The sequence below is a fragment of the Eucyclogobius newberryi genome, unplaced genomic scaffold, assembly GCF_026437365.1.
Source record: "Eucyclogobius newberryi isolate DKJ021-1_F unplaced genomic scaffold, fEucNew1.0.hap1 SCAF_3, whole genome shotgun sequence".
NCBI lineage: Eukaryota > Metazoa > Chordata > Actinopteri > Gobiiformes > Gobiidae > Eucyclogobius > Eucyclogobius newberryi.
In genome coordinates, this window is record NW_027315945.1 from 9,014,499 (window position 1) to 9,040,718 (window position 26,220).

The 26,220-nt window shown below is 42.6% G+C and overlaps 1 protein-coding gene across 2 annotated transcripts in view; it reads right to left on the minus strand.

Annotated features, from left to right (window-relative positions):
* Positions 1-26,220, minus strand: part of sema6cb (semaphorin 6Cb) — a 289,021-nt gene that overhangs the window by 43,743 nt on the left and 219,058 nt on the right. For both annotated transcript variants that reach the window (XM_072461463.1, XM_072461462.1), the window contains exons 15-17: positions 24,942-25,097; positions 16,667-16,843; positions 15,564-15,701 (exon numbers count right to left, since the gene is read on the minus strand). In XM_072461463.1, the coding sequence (XP_072317564.1) occupies positions 15,564-15,701; positions 16,667-16,843; positions 24,942-25,097 (471 nt within the window). The remainder of the gene's footprint in view (positions 1-15,563; positions 15,702-16,666; positions 16,844-24,941; positions 25,098-26,220) is intronic.

Here is a 26,220-nt window from a genome sequence, read left to right on the forward strand (position 1 = left end):
AAAGAAGGAGAGGGAAAGAGATAGAGCAGAGAGAGAGAGAAAATGGGAAGGAGATAGAGCAGAGAGATAGAGAAAGAGAGAATGAGAGAGAAAGTGGGACAGAGAGAAGGGAGAGAGAGAGAGAAGAGAAGAGAAGAGAGCGAGAGATAGAGAAAGGTAGAGAGAATGAGAAGTGGGACGTAGATAGAGCAGAGAGAGAAGAGAGAAGAGGAGAGAGAAAGAGAAAAAGAGGAGGAGAGAGATGAGAGATGGAAGGAGAAAGAACGAGAGATGATTGAAAGAGGAAATGGGATAGAGCAAAGCAGAGTAGAGAGAAAGAAAACGAGAGTGGAGAGAGGATAGAAAGATGGAAGGGGATAGAACAGAGAGAAGGGAGAAAGAACAAGATAGGAGACAGGATAGAAAGAGAAAGAGGGAAAGAGAGAGGCAGAGAGAAAGAAAGAGAGAGAAGAGAGGATAGAAAGAGAAAAGATAAAGAAGAGAGATGAGAGGGAAGGAGAAAGAGGAGAGAAGAGAAAGAAAAATAGAGAAAAGAGAAAGAGAGAGAAGAAAGAGAAATGTGAAAGTTCCGAAGCATTCCAGAATTTGGATCTAGTTACGAGAACACAGGCTGTTCGTCCCTGGAGGGTGTTGGATTTCAGCACATTATTATTTCTAGTCTAGTAATAATTTCACAGTTTTTTCATGAATTTATGTATCCATTTTATTGATGTATTTCTTTATTTTCAGCTTTCATATCCAATTCCCGAGGTAGGTAGATGAATTAGAAGGATAAAATATAATTGCAAAACATTTGGTATTTTCAAAGGATATACAGTACCCACAAAAGTAAGGAAAAGTCAATCATAACTGAAGGATTCACTAATGCCAACATAAAACTTTTGTCACTTTGTAGACGTACTCACAGCGGAAATAGGAACCATAACTCTCAAGAGTACTGCTGAATGCATTACTCAATAGGAGTTAAAGTATGGTGTCTGAAAACGACTCCAAACAGTACAATTTTAAGAAGTACCGTATTTTGCGCACGAAAAGGCGCACCGGATTATTAAGCGCACCATCAGCTATCTGTGTACCATGTGTACTGGTCCATACATAAAGCGCACCGGACTATAAAGTGCATAAGATAAACAAAACAGACGGATAAGTCAGAGTCAGTTGAGCTTTATTAAACCGTTCAACTCATCCAGATCAACATTGTTCAACATCAAAACACACTCTGCTATTGCTAACAAACACGTTAGCATATCCAAATCAATTTCAGTCAAGATAACTTGTAAACACGTAAAATACAAACACAGAACACACTCTGCTACCGCTAAAAGATACGTTAGCATATTCACAACAACTCCCAGCCTCGTTCAGTTGCAACACGTAAAATACAACACAATACACTCACTTTTTCAGTTCATTCCTCGTCATCAAATCCTTCAAATGCAGCTGAAGTACATCCCGCATAGCTATGACCAGACGTCCCGATTTACCTGGGACAGCCCCAATTGTTTACTTCCCGTGTCCCGGTGCATTTGTCCTGGTTTCGCACAGACTTTGTCCCTTGTGTCCCGGTTTAATGTCTGCTGGGGCGCATAATGGTAAAAGCAGCCAAAACGCAGATAGTGCTCCGTGCTAAAATCTCTTTGGTCAGTGTGATGCCGCATCTCGGATCCACGCGGCAGTTCAGTGATGATTCCGGCCTTCCATCCTCTGACCACAGTTGACTGATAATTTAGCCCCTAAGCGCATTTCTTGCCATAATATAACAAATCCAATGGTCTCTTGGCAGGAGCCATCTTGGGCCAAGTTTCTTGGGGTCCTTTAATTACCGGTAGGTGTCTGCGTTGTGCCTGACTGAAAATGTTGTTTACGTTTTGACAAAGTTTTGTGTGCGCCGCGTGTAGCAGAAGACTACTGTTCCCAGAATGCTTTGCACACATGTTGTTGGGACTTCCGGTTCTGGAGTACTGTAAATCTAGTCGCGCATCAGCGTCTCGTGTCCCAAATCTTCTTTATACACCGTGTACCACACAAAATATCTTCGCGGTCAGTAAGCACAACCAGAAATAAACCATATATTAAGCGCACCGGACTATTAAGCGCATGGACGGCTTTTGAGGACGTTAAAGACTTTTAAGTGCTGCTTGTAGTGCGGAAAATACGGTAGTAGTTATTCTAATAATTGTACTTGCATCTCAAATTACCCAATAATAAACAATGGTTATTTGGAATAAACCATGTTAATTTATTTATAACTAAGTTCAAATGCACAATGTTACTTCATCAAAAGAATCAAACAAACGAAGTTTGCATTGTGTAAGTTTGTATGTAACATTAAAGACTGGGGCCGACACCAGGCTGATAAGATGGAGGTGCCAATAGCCCATCTACAGTGGGAACGGAAAGTATGTAGACCCCTTTACATTTTTCTTTATTTGTTTCATTGCAGCCATTTGCTAAAAAGAAAAAGTTCATTTCATTTATCATTACACTCAGCACCCCATCTTGACAGAAAAAAAATGAAATTAAGAAATGCTTGCAAATTTATTAAAAAAGAAAAACTGAAATATCACATGGTCATAAGTATTCAGACCCTTTGCTCAGTACTGAGTAGCACCTTTTGAGCTAGTACAGCGATGAGTCTTCTTGGGAATGATGCAACAAGATTTCACACCTGGTTTTCTGGATCCTCTGCCATTCTTCCTCGCAGATCCTCTCCAGTTCCATCAGGTTGGATGGTGAACGTTTGTGGACAGCCATTTTCAGGTCTCTCCAGAGATGCTCAATTGGCTTTAGGTCAGGGCTCTGGCTCGGCCAGTCAGGAAGGGTCACAGAGTTGTTCCTAAGCCACTTCTTTGTTAATGTGTGCTTAGGGTCATGGTCTTGTTGGAAGGTGAACCTTCAGCCCAGTCTCAGGTCCTGGGCATGCTGGAAGATGTTTTCTTCCAGGATGTCTCTGTACTTGCCCATAGCATGATGCTGTCACCATAAGGTACTGTATGGGTTGTACTGGACAGGTGATGATTAGTGCCTGGTTCCACACGTACCGCTTGGAATTAATGCCAAAAAGTTCCATCTTGGTCTCATCAGACCAGAGAATCTTATTCCTCATAGTTTGGGAGTCCTACATGTGTTTTTTGGCAAACTCTATGCAGGCTTTCATATGTCTTGCACTGAGGAGAGGCTTCCGTGGGGCCACTCTGCCGTAAAGCCCCGACTGGTGGATAGTTGACTTTGTGGAACTTTCTTCCATCTCCCTACTGCATCTCTGGAGCTCAGCCAAAGTGATCTTTGGGTTCTTCTTTACCTCATTCACCAAGGCTCTTCTCCCACGATTGCTCAGTTTGGCTGAATGGCCAGGTCTAGTTCTGGCTTCTTCCATTTAAGGATTATTGAGGCCACTGTGCTCTTAGGAGCCTTGAGTGCAGCAGAAATTATTTTGCAACCTTGGCCAGACCTGTGCCTCGCCACAATTCTGTCTCTGAATTTAGAGTCATGAGGTCGAAGGGACCAATGAGCTCATTGGTCCTTCGACCTCATGACCCCTCATTTGCTCTGACCTGCCCTGTGAGCTGTAAGGTCTTATAGAGACAGGTGTGTGCCTTTCCTAATCACGTTCCATCAGTTTAATTAAACACAGTTGGACTGTAATGAAGGAGTAGAACCTTGAAATGGACAGCATGTGAGTAAAATATATGATAGAAAAAATGTGTCACAGCAAAGGGTCAGAATACTTATGACCATGTGATTTCAGTTTTTCTTTTTTAATAAAGTTGTCAAAATGGGTTGCTGAGTGTACATTAATGAGAAATAGATTTTTTTTTTTTTTTTTTTTTGGCAAATGGCTGCTATGAAACAAAGAGTGATATTTAAAAGGGGTCTGAATACATTCCGTACCCACTGTAACTGTCAACATATTTAGTAATGTAATAAGATATAGATTATGGGCAGCTGATTATAAAAAGTGTATCAGGCTCTATTCATTTTAAATTGGGTTTATTAAGGTGGAGTTTACTGTTATTCTGACTCTTAACAGTGAATTTTAAAGGCTGAAAGTTTGTTTCACAACATTCTTTTTGAAAGACTTAAACTAGTGAAGTGAATTTACGAGCCTGCTGTGAGCCTCATTAATGTGTGTGCATTGCTGTAATCAATAAACACCTCTTTTCATGACTAATTTACATGTCAATTTGAGTCCAGTAAACACGGATACAGCCATTATCACTTTACAGCAGCCGATGAGAGAATAGAGGCAATGTTGTGGTAGCAGTTCATGTGCTAAGTCCTAACTGAAGTGAACAAAAGAAATCAAGCATCAAAATGGACACATTGCCTGTCCAAAAAAATAAAAAAATACAGTTGATCCAAGTCTCCTGCTGGATAACTGCAACAGGTGATGATCTTTCAGCTGCAACACTGTATTTAAACCCAATTGATGCAGTGAGTGGAACTATGCAGTGTTCCCCCCAGGATTTCAGAAGGGCGTAGTGGGATTTAAAAAAAAAAAGGGCAAACCTCTCAACAAAAAGGGCACATCGCTACTCCTTAAAAGAGGCACACAAACAAATAAAGAATAATATAATATATATATATTAACTTTATCAACAACAATGTATTTATTTACATGCTATATTTGTGATGGGTAGTGCAACAAGTCAATAAAAGGTATTTATATTTCAATTCTTCTGTTTCTCTTTTGAGCCCAAACATCAACAGCTTTGTCATAGTCAAACTTATCTGGTTCAGGCCCCTCAATGGTCAGCAAAATATAATCATTACATTTTTTCTGGGACATCCGGTTCCTAAGGTCTGTTTTAACACTGTTGAGAGCAGTTGCAGCTTTTTCTCGCTTAGCTTTCTCCTCAAGTTGTTTCCTCTTCGCGGTAGGCCTTTTGACTGATTGCATCACTGTGCAAGCGGTGGCTGCCCACAAGTCCGAAGGTTCACAAGTCCGAAGGTTCACAAGTCCGAAGGTTCACAAGTCCGATGGTTCACATGTCCGAAGATACACAAGTCCGAAGGTTCACAAGTCCGAAGGTTCACAAGTCCGAAGGTTCACAAGTCCGATGGTTCACATGTCCGAAGATACACAAGTCCGAAGGTTCACAAGTCCGAAGGTTCACAAGTCCGATGGTTCACAAGTCTGAAGGTTCACAAAAGTCCGAAGGTTCACAAGTCCGAAGATTCACAAGTCCGAAGATTCACAAGTCCAAAGATTCACAAGTCCGAAGGTTAACAAGTCCAAAGGTTCAGGATCTCTCCTCCAGTGCAGCGGACTCACACCGGGCTCTCCTTGCGTCCTCTCCCCGCCTCCCGCCGCGCTTTCCCCGTGCTCACCGTGCCGCCTGCCTCCGCTGAGCCCGAGAATTTCCAGAGATGGAAACGCTGATTCCGGTGTTTGCCGCGCTGTGGATATTGCGGTGCAACATCACGGCAAGAGCAGACTCCATCATCCACATCGGTGAGCAGCAGCACGCACACTTTAGAGAATGCGACTATTGGACTAGTGAACCTTCGGACTAGTGAACCTTCGGACTAGTGAACCTTCGGACTTGAGAACCTTCGGACTTGTGAACCTTCGGACTTGTGAACCTTCGGACTAGTGAACCTTCGGACTAGTGAACCTTCGGACTAGTGAACCTTCGGACTTGTGAACCTTCGGCCTTGTGGGTGGAACCGTGCAAGCCACTTCGCGACCACGTGTCAGCGTCAACGACGTACAGTGTACAGTCTAATTGTGTTGACAAGAGGAGGTGATAAACTGATTAGCGCCCGACCTTATCAGTTAAGACGGAATTTCTGGTATTATATTAACAATCCCAGGCTTAATTTGATAAAATTAGATTGATTTTTAAGGTATCGGCCGCACAGCAGAAAAATGAGGGCAGTTTTGCGGCTTTTGATCGATTCAGGATAAGGGGGCTCGGCCCGCTACGCTAAATAGGGCTGGGGGAAACACTGCTATGCAGAAAGACAAATTCCGTGGTTATGGACAAGATTTCAGTGTGTATGAGGGGGGTCAAATCATTTGCATGAAGCAGAGAAAACGTCTAAGGAGAAGCAGATACTAATATACTACCAATCTGAACCCCAGTGAGTGTTTGGGACGAGATGGAGAAGGCTTTGTGCAGTGGTCACTCTCTCCATCATCTATACAAGATCAACTGGTGAAAAAATAATGCAACACTGGAGGGAAATATTTGAATATTGCAGAAGCTTGTAACTATGCCACAGTGAAAGTGAAGCAAATATTAGTGCGTGTGACCCTTTTTGTCTGTGGCGACTTTTTTTGGACAGGCAGTGTATACACACTCACCACTCGGACAGGCCCCCTCAGATCACAACTATTCACAAAGAAAATGTTGTTTAATTCCGACTTCAAACAATTGTCCGTAGTGAATATAATCCAAAAAAAGGAAAAAGGTGGCTTGCCCTCTTCAGGTGGGTGGGGTGTCCTTGCCCCAAGTGGAGGAGTTCAAGTATCTCGGGGTCTTGTTCACGAGTGAGGGAAGGATGGAGCGTGAGATCGACAGGCGGATCGGTGCAGCGGCTGCAGTGATGCAGTCGCTGCATCGGACCGTTGTGGTGAAGAGGGAGCTGAGCCGAAAGGCAAAGCTCTCTATTTACCGGTCGGTCTACGTTCCTACCCTCACCTATGGTCATGAGCTTTGGGTAGTGACCGAAAGAACAAGATCGCGGATACAAGCGGTCGAAATGAGTTTCCTCCGCCGGGTGGCTGGACGCTCCCTTAGAGATAAGGTGAGGAGCTCGGCCACACGGGGGGAGCTCGGAGTAGAGCCGCTGCTCCTCCACGTCGAGAGGAGCCAGCTGAGGTGGCTCGGGCATCTGTTCCCAATAACTGCCTCCCAATAAAGAGAAATCACATGATCTCTCTGGGTGGAGTCCCCCTGTTACCATGGGTTCTCTCCGGGTTCTCCGGGTGAATGAATGTGTTGTCCGTGTGCCTCTGTGTTAACCTTGCTATTTATGTATCCATTCTTTTATTTATTTATTTTTCAATTTCTAGAAGACATTTCTGTGGACAGAATCAGAAAAGAAAAAAATAATAAAATCTAATACATTGGAACTGGTCAAAACACCTTGACATGTCCACTAAATATATTGTTGATATGTTTCAACTTCTTAAACAAAGAAGAATATGTGGAAATCAAGTCATTTTTAACTCTTGTAGATTTTTTACAGTTTTAGTCTTGTTTTCACTCTTCCACTGTACGCTGTGCTATTTTTGGAGCCGTGTGGAATGCTGGCCCCGAGTTTGGCCCCTTTCTTTCGCTCTGCCCCCTATAACCCAGAGGCAGAGTTTCTTCTTTCACCAGGGGAACGGTTCAGGCCTCGTAGCACGCTAACCCGGCTCTCACTGCAGGCCTGGAAAAGCTCTTAACGCCACTTGCGGCTCATAAATCGGATCCAGCTGATTGGCCCAGTGCCAGCGGCGGCGGTCCCTAATGTGGTTCCTCCAGTAGAAAGACAAAGATATGAAGAGGTCTACAGTGCTTTGTAGTGTTCAGTATGGAGCATTGAAATAGAAAGTTTTAATAAGGCCCGAACAATATAGTGATTGGCCGATATTATAGGCCCATATGGGCACTATGAGGAATATTGGCAAACGATTTTCCACCTGGGTGTGTTATGTGTATCGTTTAAAAGCTTACTCTTTCTAGAATACAACCATTTATCCAATTTACTGACATATTCATATTTAGCTGAATGCAGCTCCAGAGTTTGTGTGCAATAAAAGTAAACTTCAGCACAGTCACACCAGTGACAACATGGGACTTATTTTTTATCAAAGTGTCAGTGTGAAGAGAGAAGATTGAACATTAGTACAACATGCTGGATTATATTCATCCATCCATCCATTTTCTGCCGCTCATCCGGGGCCGGGTTGCGGGGGCAGCAGTCTGAGCAGGGACTCCCAGACTTCCTACTCCCCAGACACTTCCTCCAACTCCTAACCGCTCTGCCATTGTGCACCCCAATGTGTTGAAACCAGTCAAAATGATACGAAAGTCGTAAAATAAAACAAACTGAAAAATAATAATAATGCTATTATTTAAGGCCGTGGCTACAGAGCCACGGCGCGGTCAAATGGCCCAGCAGTTTCAGGAACCGCAGCACTGCCATATAGCCTCATGGCTAACCATAACCCTAACCTTAACCCTAACCCTAACCTTAACCCTAACCCTGACCCTAACCCTAACCCTAACCCTAACCTTAAACCGGCGCGGTCTAAAATGGCGCGGTCAAATAGCGCAGCAGTTTCAGGAGCCGCGGGACAAAATAACATGGCAGTTTCGGCCGCGCCCCGCGGCTCTGTAAACACTCCCATTATTTAAATGTATTATGCCACTTCCCTTCTCAATATTTGATATTAACTGTTTGTATTGTAATGTACCGTATTTTGCGCACGAAAAGGCAAACCGGATTATAAAGCGCACCATCAACAAATGGTCTACTATGGATACTTGTTCATATATAAAGCGCAGCGGAATATAAAGCACATTAAGCTAAACAATACAGACGGATAAGTCAGTCAGTTGAGCTTTATTAAACGCGTTCAACTCATTCAGATCAACATTGTTCAACATCAAAACACACTCTGCTACCGCTAAAGGACACGTTAGCATATTCACAACAACTCTCAGACAGACTCACTTGTACACGTAAAATACAACACAATACAACACAATACACTCTTTCAATAAACTTTTTCAGTTCATCCCTCCTCCACAAATCCCTCAAATCCTGCATCCCCGGATCCATCTCGAGTCACGCGGCAGGTCAGTGATGATTCTGGCCTTCGTGAAAGCTCTGACCACAGTTGATTGTTACTTTATCCCAGAGTTTAAAGTCTGCGTCGTAAGCGTGTCTCTTGCGATAATATAATAGATCCATGGTCTCTTGGCAGGAGAAATTTTGGCCTAAGATTCTTGGGGGCTTTTAAAAGGTGTCCGCGTTGTGCGGATGTAATGTAGTTTACATTTTGACAGAGCGCCGCAAGCACCGCATGTAGCAGTAGACTGCTGTTCCCAGAATGCTTTGCGTACATGTTGTTGGGAGTTCTGGTTCCGGAGTATCGTAAACGTGCTTCTAGACGTGCATCGGAGTCTCTCCTGTCCCAAATCTTCTTTATACACCGTGAATTGCACAAAATTGCTTCGAGGTCAGTAAGCACAACTAGAAATAAACCATATCAGGGCTCAGAATAAGTGGTATCGCATCGCAAAATGCGATGCAATTTCACTCAAATGCGATGTCAGAATTATAATTTTTTTTATTAGCAGCTTTTGCGATACAAAAATTCGTGTTCAATCGCCTAAAAAAGTACTGACTCCTGGTGGCTCCTCCCGCTCTCCTGGTGGCTCCTCCCGTTTCAGACTAGAACAGGCTTCTGAGAACCCAGAGGATGTCGAATTCAAAGAGTCAAACTCCCTCATGTCCAGGACAAAACCAAGACGCGTTGTGTCTGGACAAATCCAGACCCGTAAGAGAAGTCATTCTGATACAAACAGCTCATCGTCATGACGAGGCAGGTGGTGATATGTAACTTGTGAGTGTAAAGACAATCAATATGTAAATGAGACTCATCTGACTTGGTGTTAATTAATTTCTTCAACTAATTTTATTTGCAAGTTATTGATTTTATTTTGAAAAATGTTAGTTTGTTAAGATTTTTTTTATTTATTTTTTTACATAGAATATTTACAAATGCATTTGAAATACATAATCTTGTTACATCAATGGAAAATATTGATTGTTGGTCATTTTCTTGTTTTGCTATGCAACAATTAACGGATTGTTTAGCAGCACTGCTATACAAGAGAAAACCCTTAATCTGAGTGCTGCATATATTAAGCGCACTGGACTATTAAGCGCACGGACGGTTTTTGAGGAAATAAAAGGGTTAAGTGCACCTTATAGTGCGGAAAATACGGTATGTAAATAGATGATCTTAAATCTAAATGATTTGCTTTCAATCAACATAAAAACAAAAAAGAGGGAAAAATATGACATAATACATTTAAAACAGGATCAACATTCCAATATGTCGAGTGCACCAATTAATTTAAGGTTCAATTACAAAAACAAATCTAAAAAACATTCCATATTCTAGTCGTATTGACTTATTGTTTTGTTTTGCAGTGCACTGAAAAGAGGAGCAGCATCTTAATGGTGTTGGAACATTCTCACGTTTTAATAATCCTTAGTTTTAGAAACGGCAGTCCAAGCGCTCCAGAAAAGTCAAACTAATGTGGATGTATTTTTCACTTTATGGAAGTGTCCAGACATTATTACTGAGAAGTGACTCACACATGACCAGGATTACTCGGGTCTTCTTTCTAGTGATAAGGCAGTTCAGCTCCATCTCACATCTGGCAACCGCAGCTTTAGAAGCTTTAGGGGTGGAAGGCAGTTTTATGGCATCCAATTTTCTACAATCTTTATCTATGATATGTACAATTGTGCATATTTTTGGAGTAGTGACTGTATTATGTTATATATGTTTCTACCTGAAATCAGATCTGCTATAGCTGTTAAAGACAGACTGTTAATATGTTACAAGGATAGATCAGTATTTTACATTTTGTTTACTGCAAGCAACCAAACTGATCTAAAACTACTTAAGTCAATTGATTTTGGGGCCACGTGGTGAATGCAGGACAACACAGGATAAAACAAGCCCACATTCATCTCTCAAAATAGTCCAAGTAAGCAAATGGCGAGGGAAAACTATTTTATGGTGCAGTATGTCCCATGTATGTATTTCTTTGTTTAAAGTGCAAATTAACATGGTCAAGGGCTGCAATGTTTTGGGAAAAAAATACAAAAAGCAAAAAAATTTGACTTGCAAGTATTAGGAGGATTGTGTAAGCGTAACCAACTCAAGGAGCATTTGAGAAGACTGAAATATGAACTGATAAACTAATACAAGAAACCAAGGCCTTTCGGGTAAATCAAGACATTTCTATAAAAAAAAAAGTTGGGGCATTTTATTATTTCCAGAGGACAATCTATTATTTAAATAATAGTAGCTTTAAAAATAAGTGAGCAAATTCATGTAAAATCCTCAATATTGCAGTATCACTTTCTAATTATTTGATAGTTTTCTCATTGCCCCAATTACATTCAATATGCATTATGTTACATTGCACATTCTCACAGTTTCAATCGCTTCATTAATCTCTTCATTTGGTTCAGCTTCACAATATAATCTAGTGTTCCTTTTGACCTTCATGATACTATCACAGCGAAATGATAGAATTATGTATGAATCAGCACGCACTTGTCATGAATGTGAGGCAGTTTCTGGAATACAGTGCTCTTGACCTTTACTTTCAAGCTTGCTTTAATTAATGCACTTCAACATATTCAATTCGTAAGTAGCTAGCGTTCAGCTACCATTTATACAATATGAGCACATGTTGCACTTTTATGGCCGTCTGTGTCGAGAATATTACTTGCATTTTTATGTCACACATTTACATGTTTCTGTTGCCTTCCTCAGAAGAGCCAAGTGATGTTACTGTGATGCGTCTGGTCAGCCGATTTAAACAGATTTTGTTTCAGTTTTCCTACTTGGAGCAGTAGGATGACAGCGCTAGTTGGTACAGTACATGGTGGTGTCAAGAGACCTCCAAATCATGCACACGAAGCATTACGCGACAAAAGCGCAACTACGCCATTTCCATCACGTCACAATAAGATCACGACACTTCTGAGGAAAGCAGCAAACAGCCGTTGAAACCATCTATATGATTTTAATATATATTCTGATCTACACTGCAAGACTTACAGAACAACTGTGATTTAGTAAAGTTTACAAATCTTCATTCCATTGAAACCAGGATGAAAAAGTGCAAAATAAAAGTACTACTTTGCACTTTTGACCATACTGCAAGTTTTCTAATTTGAATGAGCTGTTTGAACCTAAAATGTATTTTGCAGACAACATACTTAACTTGATATTGCACATCTCTCAACCACAACTACACCCTAGCATCATGTTGAAAATAGCCATGCTGCTAGAATTGAATTCACACTTCAATCCCTGCCATCGCCAGCAGAGGGAGACATACAGATAATTCTAACATACACCGTGGAACGAACACTGTGGACTTTCTATATACAGTATTTCCATCAATCTGAAATACAACTTTAACTTTAAAGAGCCACTTAAACATATGTCACCTTCAAAACATCTACAGTGACGATAAAAAGTCTACACACATCTGTTAAAATGCCAGGTTATGTGATGTGAAAATGAGACTAAGAAAATCATTTCAGAATTTTTTCTTTTTTTTCTTTAGCTGGAACTGTGGTCTTAGTCAAGGTGGAGGGAATTATGAACAAATACCAGTCAATTTTGCCACAAAACCATTAGGCTTATGCTAGAAAGCTGAAGATGAAGAGGAACTTCATCTTTCAGCATGACAATGACCCAACACATACATATATAAACAAAAAAAGAATAGCTTCACCAGAAGAAGATTAAAGTTTTGGAAAGGCTCAGCCAGAGCCTAGACCTGAATCCAATTGGGTGATCTGAAGAGGGCTGTGCACAAGAGATACCCACGCAATCTGCCAGATTTGGAGCATTTCTGCAAAGAAGAGTGGGCAAATATTGCTACGTCAAGATGTGCCATGCTAAGAGACTCCTATCTAAAAATAATGAGTGCTGTAATAAAAATCAAAAGGTGCTTCAACAAAGTATTAGCTTTAGAGCAGTGGTTCTTAACCTTTTTGGAGGTACTGAACCCCACCAGTTTATAAGCGCATTCACCAAACCCTTCTTAATTGGAAAGATAAAATATCCATCCATCCATCCAATTTCTACTGCTTGTTCCCTTTCGGGGTTGCGGGTGACTGGAGGCCTTCGGGCCTTAGGCGGGGTACACCCTGGACAGTGGCCAACTCGTCGCAGGGCCAACACAGAGACATAGACATTACAGACAACCATTCACTCTCACATTCACTCACTAGGGCCAATTTAGAATCACCAATTTTGCCTAACACATGCATGTCTTTGGATGGTGGGAGGAAGCCGGAGAACCCAGAGAGAACCCACAGTGATTTTTTCAAATTCAAAATATAGGTATATATTTTACTGGTGCACAAAATGAACTGTGCATCAACATCACTGTGTTCAAAGAACAACATTTTCACACAAAAACATAATCATGAATATTTAATGCAAATCAGTGTGACTGGTACCAAGACTGTGAGAGCCAAGTTTAGTTTATGTATACGTTCGTATGAATATCTACACAGTGTTGATATTTTGTTATAAATGTGTAATTTTATGTTTCACAGATACATCATTTGGTTGTTTAAATAAGATAAATTAATTTGATTACACTTGTTTTATTTGTAGAATTTATTTGTAGTCTTTTGCCTACTCAGACGTAAATGTGTTACTGTCACTTTAAGAGAGATAAGGAACACGCAAGGAAGGAGAGCAGGAGACAGCGCAAAATACAGAGCCAAATGGTTTTATTACGTAGTATTCTATTTTTTGAGAATAGCTATATTTGATTACTCCTGTAAGAAGTGTCACAAAACTGTGGATTAAACTTTGTTAACTATTTTTTACATCGGAGTCCCATGGGAGTTATTTCTCATCAATTAAAGTACACGAGTAATACCATCGGCAAAAACAAGACCTCAGCACACACACATACTTTTGCCCAGAAATGTGGTCTTTGATTCACTCTAAAATATTAAGAAATCACAGGACGTACACCACGACGTCACAAGTCGACTACTGAGCGCACCAAATTCCCTGCAGCCAAGCGGGCGTGTCATCACGAATCATATAAGTCGGATATGTGTCTTGACCTCCTCCGAACCCCTGGGGTTGACTCACCGAACCCCTGGGGTTCGATCGGACCCAGGTTAAGAACCACTGCTTTAGAGTATGCACACTTATGGAACAACATTATTTATTTTATTTTTTATTTTAACTCCCTCCTCCCCAAAGGATTTTTTTTTTAAACTGAATCCTGAATACAGGTTATAGGTCACATTAAATGTGGAATAAGTTCTGAAACGATTTAGCTTGGTCTAATTTCTTTACATCACAAAATCTGGCAATTTAACAGAGGTGTGTAGACTTTTATATCCACTGTATCAGTACAACTTGTGCTCCTGAACTTGTGCACTGGAGAGTGTTAAAGTTAATGAAATGATTTCTGCTGTTCCTTCACTTTACCTCTAAACTTGCTCTGCTCCAAATCCGATCACCAGCGAACGCACCGTACTTCTGCTGCCCTGGTTCATCACTCTGCCGCTTATTACCTGCCAACGCCACAGCTAACAGCAAAAGGAAGGACTACTTTATGGAAAAATTCAACCATCCAAGTCCATCCATTTCTCCAGGCTTTTGTCCAGAGCTCAGAAGAGCAGCATGAGTGGGCACATTTAGGAAATTGGCAGCAATGGAAATAGCATTTTCTTCTTAAATGTGTTTAGTACATGGAGGGATTAGCAGTGTCTTTGCTCATTTTGGCTTAATATGTTTTAATTTCTGTGCAGTGTGGCTTTGCTTCTAATCCAGAAGTGTGGGCGAAGCAGAGACTTCCAGACTAGCATGGCAACAGCAAAGGAAGTTTACACAGAATATCAAACTCATTTCAAACAAACATTGAAAATAAAGCTAACTGACAGTTTGACAGATATTTGGAGGACACTTACGAAATAACACAATTTTATGTGTGTGTGTCTCTGTGTGTGTGTGTGTTTTCTTTGCACAAACTTTTCTAATGTATTATGTAGTACAATGAGATTAGAGCTGTAAAGTAGCAGTGACTAATTACTGTACTTTTCGGACTTTAAGCCGCTACTTTTTTTCCACGCTTTGAACCCTGCGGTCTTTATAATGGTGTGTCAAATTTATAGATTTTTACCTGCAAACGGCCACCAGGGGCAATCTAGCAAGATGTGCATCACTACCATGGACCATATTTCTGTGTAAATATCTCATGTTACAACTTAACACTCACTCGCTAAGTACGAGTTCAGGAGCAGAGTGCTTCTCGGAGGATGGGCTGAAACAGGGAAGCGCGCTGCGACACTCACCAGGCTGACTCATCCTGGTGATTAGGCCCTGTTCATCTGCTCATCCGAGGGGAAGGATAGAAACTGTTCTCTCGTTAAAGACTGAAGGAATCAATCAAAAAACTACTTTGCGCACATATACGAGGTACCAAAAGCACTGTAAGAAGGTTAAAAGCTCTTGATTTATCTGCTTTAAGGATTTTTCTGTTGCATAAAGCAGTTTCGATATGAGATTTGTTCTCAGGACAGGCTTCTCACATTCATAAATTCCTTCATAAACCAGAGTCAACAACGGAGGCAAGGCGGGTGGTGTCTTGCCACGGGACACAACAACATTATGCGCCGCAAATAGCAGGGATCAAACCAAACCAACCACTGGGAAAATATCTAATGAGCTCCAACTCTTCTAACCGTAGTCGGTTTGGGCTGCATAGAATCAAATCTAACAAATTCTACATCTAGATAAATGTAAAGGCAAGTGGAGCTACACTGACTTTTTGCAGGTGCTGTAGTCGGCGCAGCGGCTGAGGGGCACACGGATCACGCAGCTGGAGAAGGCCACAAACAGAGCGTGGTGGTCCCGGTCCAGCTCGAGGCCAAGGACGCGTCGGTCCTCTCCACGCACGTTACATCTGCAAGGGCGCACACACAGTAAAGACACTGTAAACATCTAATACTTCATATTTAAGTGAGTATCAAGTCTGTCTACTCTCAAACTAAATATCTCGATTTGTTTGTTAAAAAGTGCACTCCCTAACATTTCTGGTGGAAGGAGATTTTATAGTTTTGTCTAGAATGTTTCACAGTATAGCATTTAACTTATCCACCTCCAATCAGGTGGCAGCATCAGGCCAGGTTACAGGTCATCTCTGTGGAGAAGTGAACTAATTCACAGTAAGAATGCATTTAAAACAGCCATGGTGAGATGAATGCTAGAGAACAATGGGACATTTCACACAAAGCAAAAACCATCTCAATGGAGACAAACAGTGGGCAAACCCTCCACCAGAAAAAGTATGTAACACCAAGTTGTATATGTTCACAAATGTCTAGAACAGACCTGGGCATTTGTGGCCCCAGGGGCAAGATGTGGCAAGATGTGGCATATATGTGTATGTATGTATGTATGTATGTATGTATATATTATATTAATATATATATATATATATTATATTATAATATTATATTAATATATATATATATATATTTTTCTTCTCTATTATGTATTTTTAGGCTGGTGCGATTTATACTCCGGTGCGACTTATAGTCCAGAAAATAAGGTATATAAAAATTAAATATTTGGTTGAAAAATTTAAACATTAAGTGCTCCAATAAAGATGCTGAATTCAAGCCGTTGTATTATTTTCAACACAAAAGACAAACATAAATCTTTTTGTCAGCTCGGGATGATGCGAAGTCTCACAGAGCACAGAGAAACGGAGCGGGTGGGGCAGCACAAATCAAAGCTTGAGTGGTCAACTGGAAAAAGAACTAGATACTAAAGCCACAAAAAGCCCTGCGTATTGAGTAAAGGATGGGGCGGATAAATAATAAATGTAAGGAGAGAGATGAGAGAAGAGAGGGGGAATGCGCATACTTGTCGGGGTTGTAGATGTCGATGTCCTCCAGGAGCAGAGTGTTGAGGCTGGTGTTGGTGCCCTGAGTACTGGCCAGGATTTTCAGCACGTGGCCGTTGTCTGAGCCCAGGAACATGACGGTGTAGTTCTTGTAAGGCCCAGCAGCAGTGTCCACGGCTAACTGAGTGAGCTTGAACCTGGTAAAGACACAAAATAGACTAAAGTTAGATTTATAGGAAGGGTCAAATGTAATTGAACAAACATTGTTACTTCAAATTAAATAGAGTTTCAATATGAAGTGATACTTATTGCCAAGTGGTAAGGACAGATTTTACCCAGGGATTCCCTATTTCCTCCACTTGACCCAAATGTTTGTCATCTAAGGCCTGTACTGGAAGCTCCGGCACCACATGATATTAAATACTTTTCTATTGAGCTTCATATTCTGGATCACACCAGAACTCTGAGCTGATTAGAAACAAGGTAAAGCCCCCCCCCCCTCTTTTTTGTGTGATAGTTGTAGAGTTTGAATTGGAGTCAAGGCTTTTTGCTTTGCCATACAGCTTGAGATTGACTTATTCCACTCATCAAACAGCTGGTTGGTGACGGAAATTGGGAGAGTCTGGAAGAGATGGAGAAATCAGGGCAAAACAGTCATTTTTGTAGTTTCAATCCTTTGACTTTCAAGGTCTTTAGTGAAGAGGGTTTGAAAATTCTTTATGGAGGACAATGTTTAGCTTTTCTATACTTTTATTTATTTGTGAGAAAGCATGGTCCCATTTAAGAATATGTCAACCTCTACAAACCAAATGACATTCTTCTAAGCATATTAGCATGATATGGTACTCAGAGCTGCGTAGGACAACATTAACAACAGGATAACTTAAGTGGATTTGGCTTTTGAAAACACTGAAAACAAAGAGTAAACTGGAAGCCTAAGGTTTTTTGGCTTCTGTTTTTGAGAATGAATTTAAATCTTAAATCAATAATTACTCAATTACTTTTATTTTTTCCCCTCTCTTTTTTGTTTTTAAAGAAAAAAATGAATTCCTATAGCAGTTTTTCATCCAGAAGGTTAGTGATTATTTTTTTGAGAATTTTCTCAGACCACTACTTTGTACTTTTACTTGAGTAATCATATCATAATATTTTTTTACACATAATACTTTCTCAGCGCCCATCACAGTCCAGCCTAAACTACTTCAGTCCAGTGCTTTCCTTTTGAACACCGCACTGATTCATATTCACAGTCTTCTGCCGCTAGCTCCCGGGGAACAGCTGGGGATTAGGCGGCGCGCTGAAGGGCACCTCTAGTCTTAACAGTTGTTGACTTTTCTTTATTGTTCGCTCATTTGCTCCAGCCATATTTCGGCGCGGGTCCCGGGGAAATTCCGACAGACTCCCTCTAATGAAGCCGGTGGATGTTTGGCATTGCGGATTTCGGTGCAGGGCTCCAGTTCGCGTCGCTCGTTCAGTGGCAGATGGGCCCCGACGCTGTGTTTACCCACATAGAACAGAGTGCGGTGAATGGGGGTGCGTCGTGATTGGCTGCCGGTTAGATTTCATTTGTGAGCGCGGCCAGTGGGGAGACGGCATGGCAGATGTGGTGGATTTGGAGCCAGATGTGAGGAGGCACGTGTTGTTCCCCGAGCGCAAGCTGGCTCTGCACCATGAGGCAGCAGGAGCAGGCTGGGTGGAAGTGTGTGTAGGTGTGTGTAGGTGTGTGTAGGTGTGTGTGTGTACGTGTGGGAAGAGACAGAGCGTTCGGAGCAGGTGGAGCCTGTTTGTGAACATATAGTGGAGTTTAATGTGCTAAATGTAGTGCCAATTTTATAGAAAGAGATTCTAAAAGCAGTTCAAGTCTGGCCATAGACAAATATTTGGGCCTCATGTACAGTTTGAGCAAACTGTTTTTATCCGATACCAATATAAACACTTGAGTAGCAAATGACCCTGCCAGGGGCGATAGGTTTGGAGTAGTTGTGCACATAGCCTGGTATTACCAACATTGTATCCCATTCATTTTAATGAGGCAGCAACATGAAAACATCAATTTCGATGTTTGTAGACAGCACAGACTGCTGTTCATTACATTTGAGTAATAACATAATATCTAACCTTAATCTCAATCAAGGTTAAACAGATTCTTTGACAAACTGTAGTGGCCCACTACATTTTTGGTGCATTATTTTCCAGCATAAAGTTAGCTTTAAGAAATAATTATTACATGGTTGTTAGTTTGAATGCTAATGTTGGAACTAATTGCTAATGTTAACAATCTACACAAAACACAGCTGCCAGTGGTTATTTGTTCTAATGCGGTTCTGGTCTTACTCGATGTGTGGTTGAGTGGTTGTCAGTCGTCGTAAAAATAAAAAAAACAGGTAAGCCAGGCAAGTTAAATACCACACTGGAACATTTCAAGAAAGGCAATAACATCTCCATGGAGACAAGTTGGTGGCAGACTGTCAAACCTTTCAACTCATAAGCAACTCATAAGCATAAACTTTGTGACTGTCCTTAACCTTCAAATATTCAGACATAAATGTGTAGTGGATGTTGAGTTTTGCAAATCTTCGGTCATGTAACAGGTGTCCCTTATTCACCGACAGTACCAGTTCTGGCGTTAGTCCAGTTAGCCTTGAGTGGACAGAATGCATTGTGCTCAACGTGTGCACAAGTATAACTTCTCATAATCAGGGCCTTGTTTGCCTGTTCCACCTGAACTCACTCGTCAATAATCAGAGCGCAGCACTAGAAACACTGCACTTAATGTTTCTTGGAAAATAGTAGCTACATACAAGCAATAACGGACTCTGGCCTTGTATTTTAAAAAAATATAGGAGTAGATATTACAGTGTCAGCGCACGTGTGCCAGCCTCCGAGTGCGGCCAGCCGCGGTGTCATGGGTTTGAGTCCCGACTCAGACGGTGTGCTGCATGTCCTATTTTACACTAGGGCTGGGTAATACCAAGACCCTCGCAATACGATACGTATCCCGATACAGGGGTCATAATACGATACGCATCCCGATACTTGTATATTCCGATACAATTCCCTCATTACGATACGTATCCCGATACATTTTTGAAAACAGGGTCTTAAAAATATACTAAATGGGTAATTATTTTAATCTGGATAAGAAAATGTATGAAATTTCATGTTTATCCACAAAGCACTTATTAATAAATCCATTATGCTCTAATAACTTCATAAATCCAACCAACTGATCCAAATAAAATATATATGGGACACATTCTAGTTAAAGGTGCCATAACATGCTTTTTTCACGTTTCGTAGTCTATCCTAAGTGTATAATTGATAATAATAAGGGTTGTGCAACACCCTTAACATAATAGTTAAGAAATATCACCCAGACCTTGGACCCCCTCACCAACCCGGAAATGCAAATGGCTTAGTTTGATATTCGCCCCCACCCTTGCGAAGAGCGATCTGGCTCCCCCGCCCAACCCGTGACGTAGTCTCAGAGCGCGTGTGTGCCCCGCCCACCCGTGACGTGGAGGCGGGAGGGGGGATGATGACGCGTTCCTGTGGTTATGACGCGGTCTTGCTCCCACCGCCCGTCAGTTTGGAGATTCGAGGAAAGGAGATAGTCTGTAATATAGCTAAAAACTGCGGGAATCAATCAAAAAAAACACTCTGGGTACATATATGAAGCACAAATAGCAATGTAAGAAGGTTAAAAGCTCTGAAAAGTAGATTTTGCATGTTATGGGACCTTTAAGTATTGCATGTTTCTTGCCAAACAATTATCATGGTCTGAACATGCTGTAGCAGCATCTTCAGCACAGATCAGCTTCTGATCAGGTCCACAGCTCCTTCTCACCTCGGCCGAGAGGAGCGCAGCACAAACAGCATATCAAAAGTACTATTCCACCTTGTTTAAAGCCTACAGGCAACAACAATCTTAAAAAATATTGATACTTCAATTCAATACAATTTATTTTTGTAACGCTCAAAACAACAACGTTTGCCTCTGAGGGCGAGATACTATGACTCCGTATGGATACAGTCCGTGACGATATATTGCCGCATTGATATTTTGAACACAACCCTATTGTACACTCACCTGTCCTGTCTAATAAAGCCTTCGGGCCAAAAAAGTATTAGAAAGAAAGAAAGAAAAAAAAAGAAAATGGTCAGTTAAGTTATCTAACTAATTATTTAAGATTATAGAAGAGTGAGACTCCATTAGAGTGTGGTACGTTGGGGCCAGAGACAGACACAGACTGCAGTACAAAGCAATGCACTCTAGTGAAGAAGGTGGCAATCTCTCCAGGACTCGGGAGTGAGCAGGTCAGATCACAGCTCACCCTGGAGACAAACTATTTGAGCAACTCTGGAAATAAACCTCTCGCCATAAGAACCATCTCTTTCCCTCTTCCCTTGGACTCAAACACTTGAGGTCTGTATGACAGGTTGAACTACACATTTCACTAAAACGCAAGTCAATTTCAGATTTTACTAACATGTTACCTATTTGTCCCCAGTCTCACCATTTTTGTCAAGTTTGTAATTGTACTTCCTGGTTGGACATGGGCAGCAAATATGACATAGGTAGAGGTAATTCCACAACTGTTACCTAGCAACCAGATTGTAAACAAGGCCCCAAATTTATCTAAATTACACACTAGTTATGATTTGACAAACAAGAATACGATACAACATCTTTACAGAAAATTGTGTCAATCGCGTGCAAATTGTCTCTGTGTTTTCAATGGCACGTTACACATTGATCACAGAGGGATTCCAGGACGCAAAATAGACGGGGGCCCAGGGCCCGGGCCCGTAAGCAGTCAAATCTCCGGCGGGCCCGGGGTTTGAATTAGGAGGTGGCCCGCTGTGCCCCTGTATCTAAATTCCTCGAAAAAAAATCAAGATTTAACTAGTAATTTGGCCATATTTGGTGCATTTTCATCGCTTAAGTTTGCCCACTTCGCAGTCTTCTCGCTTCTCATTGGCTGAGCGGTGTCCGTGATCTAATTTCGATGAAAGCGGGCATCTGATTGGCCGCTGCGTTTGGATGCGTTCGGTTGTACTCGGAAATGCCCGGTCTAATTTTGCCCCAAAAGTGATATCTAGATTGGCGGGCGTCAATCTATACTCAGTCCGCAATTCAGTCTTTTTAAAGTTGTTTGCAACAAAAGCTGTAGTTTTGCACATTAGGGACAATGTCAATGTGGAAGTATCCAAGGGCCCCCCCCCTTTGGACTTGTTAGCATCGGGGCAATGTATATATGTTAGTAGTTTGTTTTGTAGGCTGTGATTTTATATATTGCACAAGATCTTCTTGTGTCAAATGCTGTAAACAGTATTTATTTAGTATCTAAGAAACATTATTATATTAAATTAAACAGTATTGACAGATCATGAGCTCTGGTTTATAGGAATTCAGTATTTGTGCTCTTCCTTCAAATCAAATAAAAGATAAAAGTACTTTAAATTGTTTTACATGCTAATAACGAGGTTTAAAACAACACATTTATCTTGTTCTTAAGACGCCGCGATGCCGCGCGTGCTTGCGGACCCCTGAACTTTTTTAGGTAGGGGGCCCCCCTGGCCCCTAACTTTGAAAATTCTGAATTTGAATTCAGAATTTCAAACAGAATTTGAAAATTCAGTTTTAGAACTCAGCACTACTTCCTGTAATCTTAAACTTTATTATTATTTTTTTAAATCTCTCCACAAACTGCAATTTTACAATAAAAACAGGGGCAATCCCACCAAACCAAGCCATAATTAGAAGAACAGTAGAACCTGTCATATACACTTTAACACCAGTCACTTTAACAATTCCGTCCTCCATTTGCACTGCTACTTTGCACTGTTTTTCAGGTCCTGATGTGTATTTTAAGTCTATTTTATTGTTACATATATTTTTGCATGCTCTTCCTTGTTTCATGTTGCACCTTACCCTGGTTTGTGAATTTTCACTTGGCAAGAAATCAGTTTGAAAGAGTACCTGCTGGTGCTGATGGTGCACAGTGGTGTAAAGCGTACCTGCTGGTGGTGAGGCTGTAACGTGTACCTGTTGGTGTAAAGCGTACCTGATGGTGGTGAGGGTGTGATGCGTACCTGCTAGTGGTGAGGGTGTAAAGCGTACCTGCTGGGGGTGAGGGTGTAAACTTTACACCCTCACCCCCAGCAGGTACGCTTTACACTGTAAAGTGTACCTGCTGGTGGTGAGGGTATAACGTGTACCTGCTGGTGGTGAGGGTATAACGCGTACCTGCTGGTGATGAGGGTATAACGTGTACCTGCTGGTGGTGAGGGTATAACGTGTACCTGCTGGTGGTGAGGCTGTAACGCGTACCTGCTGGTGGTGAAGGGTATAACGCGTACCTGCTGGTGGTGAGGGTATAACGCGTACCTGCTGGTGGTGAGGGTATAACGCGTACCTGCTGGTGGTGAGGGTATAACGCGTACCTGCTGGTGGTGAGGCTGTAACGCGTACCTGCTGGTGGTGAGGGTATAACGTGTACCTGCTGGTGGTGAGGGTATAACGCGTACCTGCTTGTGGTGAGAGTATAACGTGTACCTGCTGGTGGTGAGGCTGTAACGCGTACCTGCTGGTGGTGAGGGTATAACGCGTACCTGCTGGTGGTGAGGGTATAACGCGTACCTGCTGGTGGTGAGGGTATAACGCGTACCTGCTGGTGGTGAGGCTGTAACGCGTACCTGCTGGTGGTGAGGGTATAACGCGTACCTGCTGGTGGTGAGGGTATAACGCGTACCTGCTGGTGGTGAGGGTATAACGTGTACCTGCTGATGGTGAGGCTGTAACGCGTACCTGCTGGTGGTGAGGGCATAACGCGTACCTGCTTGTGGTGAGAGTATAACGTGTACCTGCTGGTGGTAAGGCTGTAACGCGTACCTGCTGGTGGTGAGGGTATAACGTGTACCTGCTGGTGGTGAGGCTGTAACGCGTACCTGCTGGTGGTGAGGGTATAACGCGTACCTGCTGGTGGTGAGGGTATAACGTGTACCTGCTGGTGGTGAGGCTGTAACGCGTACCTGCTGGTGGTGAGGGTATAACGCGTACCTGCTGGTGGTGAGGGTATAACGCGTACCTGCTGGTGGTGAGGGTATAACGCGTACCTGCTGGTGGTGAGGGTATAACGCGTACCTGCTGGTGGTGAGGGTATAACGCGTACCTGCTGGTGGTGAGGCTGTAACGCGTACCTGCTGGTGGTGAGGGTATAACGCGTACCTGCTGGTGGTGAGGGTATAACGTGTACCTGCTGGTGGTAAGGCTGTAACGCGTACCTGCTGGTGGTGAGGGTATAACGTGTACCTGCTGGTGGTGAGGCTGTAACGCGTACCTGCTGGTGGTGAGGGTATAACGCGTACCTGCTGGTGGTGAGGGTATAACGTGTACCTGCTGGTGGTGAGGCTGTAACGCGTACCTGCTGGTGGTGAGGCTGTAACGCGTACCTGCTGGTGGTGAGGCTGTAACGCGTACCTGCTGGTGGTGAGGGTATAACGCGTACCTGCTGGTGGTGAGGGTATAACGTGTACCTGCTGGTGGTGAGGCTGTAACGTGTACCTGCTGGTGGTGAGGGTATAACGTGTACCTGCTGGTGGTGAGGGTATAACGCGTACCTGCTGGTGGTGAGGGTATAACGCGTACCTGCTGGTGGTGAGGGTATAACGCGTACCTGCTGGTGGTGAGGGTATAACGTGTACCTGCTGGTGGTGAGGCTGTAACGCGTACCTGTTGGTGGTGAGGCTGTAACGCGTACCTGCTGGTGGTGAGAGTATAACGCGTACCTGCTGGTGGTGAGGGTATAACGCGTACCTGCTGGTGGTGAGGGTATAACGCGTACCTGCTGGTGGTGAGGCTGTAACGGGTACCTGCTGGTGGTGAGAGTATAACGTGTACCTGCTGGTGGTGAGGCTGTAACGCGTACCTGCTGGTGGTGAGAGTATAACGCGTACCTGCTGGTGGTGAGGCTGTAACGCGTACCTGCTGGTGGTGAGGGTATAACGCGTACCTGCTGGTGGTGAGGCTGTAACGCGTACCTGCTGGTGGTGAGAGTATAACGCGTACCTGCTGGTGGTGAGGCTGTAACGCGTACCTGCTGGTGGTGAGGGTATAACGCGTACCTGCTGGTGGTGAGGCTGTAACGCGTACCTGCTGGTGGTGAGAGTATAACGCGTACCTGCTGGTGGTGAGGGTATAACGCGTACCTGCTGGTGGTGAGGCTGTAACGCGTACCTGCTGGTGGTGAGAGTATAACGTGTACCTGCTGGTGGTGAGGGTATAACGCGTACCTGCTGGTGGTGCGGGTGAAGTACGGCCGATCGTTGACAGAGGGCACAGACTCGTCCATCAGGGGGTAGGACTTGATGAAGGTGAGCGTGTCGTCGGGGAATGTGGTGGAGGACTTGTAGGAGGCGGCCGAACCCTCTCCCGCGCAGCACCCGGGCCTGGACAAGCACGGCACAGTGACAAAAATGATAGTAAGGAGATTTTCATGCAATATTGTTTACACATTTATACCGTTGTGCTCGAGATATACTGTGAACTACTTCATGGTGACCATAATAGTTCTGAGGTAAATGCTTTCTCAATTAGGCAATAGTTTTTTTTAATAAGTTGTTTAATGGACTTTCCTTGGCATTTTTTTTAAGAGGACGGCATTTTAAAAAAAAAAGGACATTTTATTTTCACAGTATCAAATCACATCTCTACCATCCAGAAGTCGGAGTTGAATTTATAAATAACATTTTCTTCTAAATACATTTTCTTGGATTCTTAGAATATAGGCCCTACTACCACCTCTCTACATCATCTACATAATTATAGTTATCAATGCAAGATGTTTAAAATAATAAACAATATTCTGAAGAAATGATTATTCTTTATTTGAGAACTTTTCATTAAACAGGTTTATTTCAACAAAAACTGGTTATATTAGACAGAGCAACACGCTGGCTTTGTTTTTTGTTTTTATTTGCTTTTGTTCACTTTTATTTTTTTATTTGCCCACCCTTTTCTTTTAAATTTACTCTGATTCAGCACACAATCCCTGGAGCTAACAGCTTAGTCCCCGGGGCCCAAACTCAGCCTAGTCAGAGGCACACAAAAAAAAAGCCGGCAAAAGTGACAATAAAATCACAAAAAGCTAACACCAAACCACCATAAAACACAGCCCACACAACCCACAGGTCAAGAAATACTGAACAACACCGAAAAATAAGCCGCAGAGAGGCCGAGAACAACGAACAAGGCGCTAGCCTAGCCTAGACCTAGCTCCCAACTTAGCTCGCGCCTAACACAGGAACAAACAACACGAAAATTCAGACCAAAGACACCCAAAACACCACCCCAAACACGGACGAATAAGCAAAACACATGGTTACACAAATCAGACAACACAAGAAACAAAAAGGAAACAAATAAAACTGAATGATTGAGGGAGAGTGGACGCTTGCGTGCCGGGGCTCCGGCCAGCGGCCCCGACACAAGTGGATCTGTTCATGGCTCAGAGATACTCAGGTCCCTTCTGACGCAAGTGATCTAACTCGGTGTCGGAGTCGCTGGTGCAGA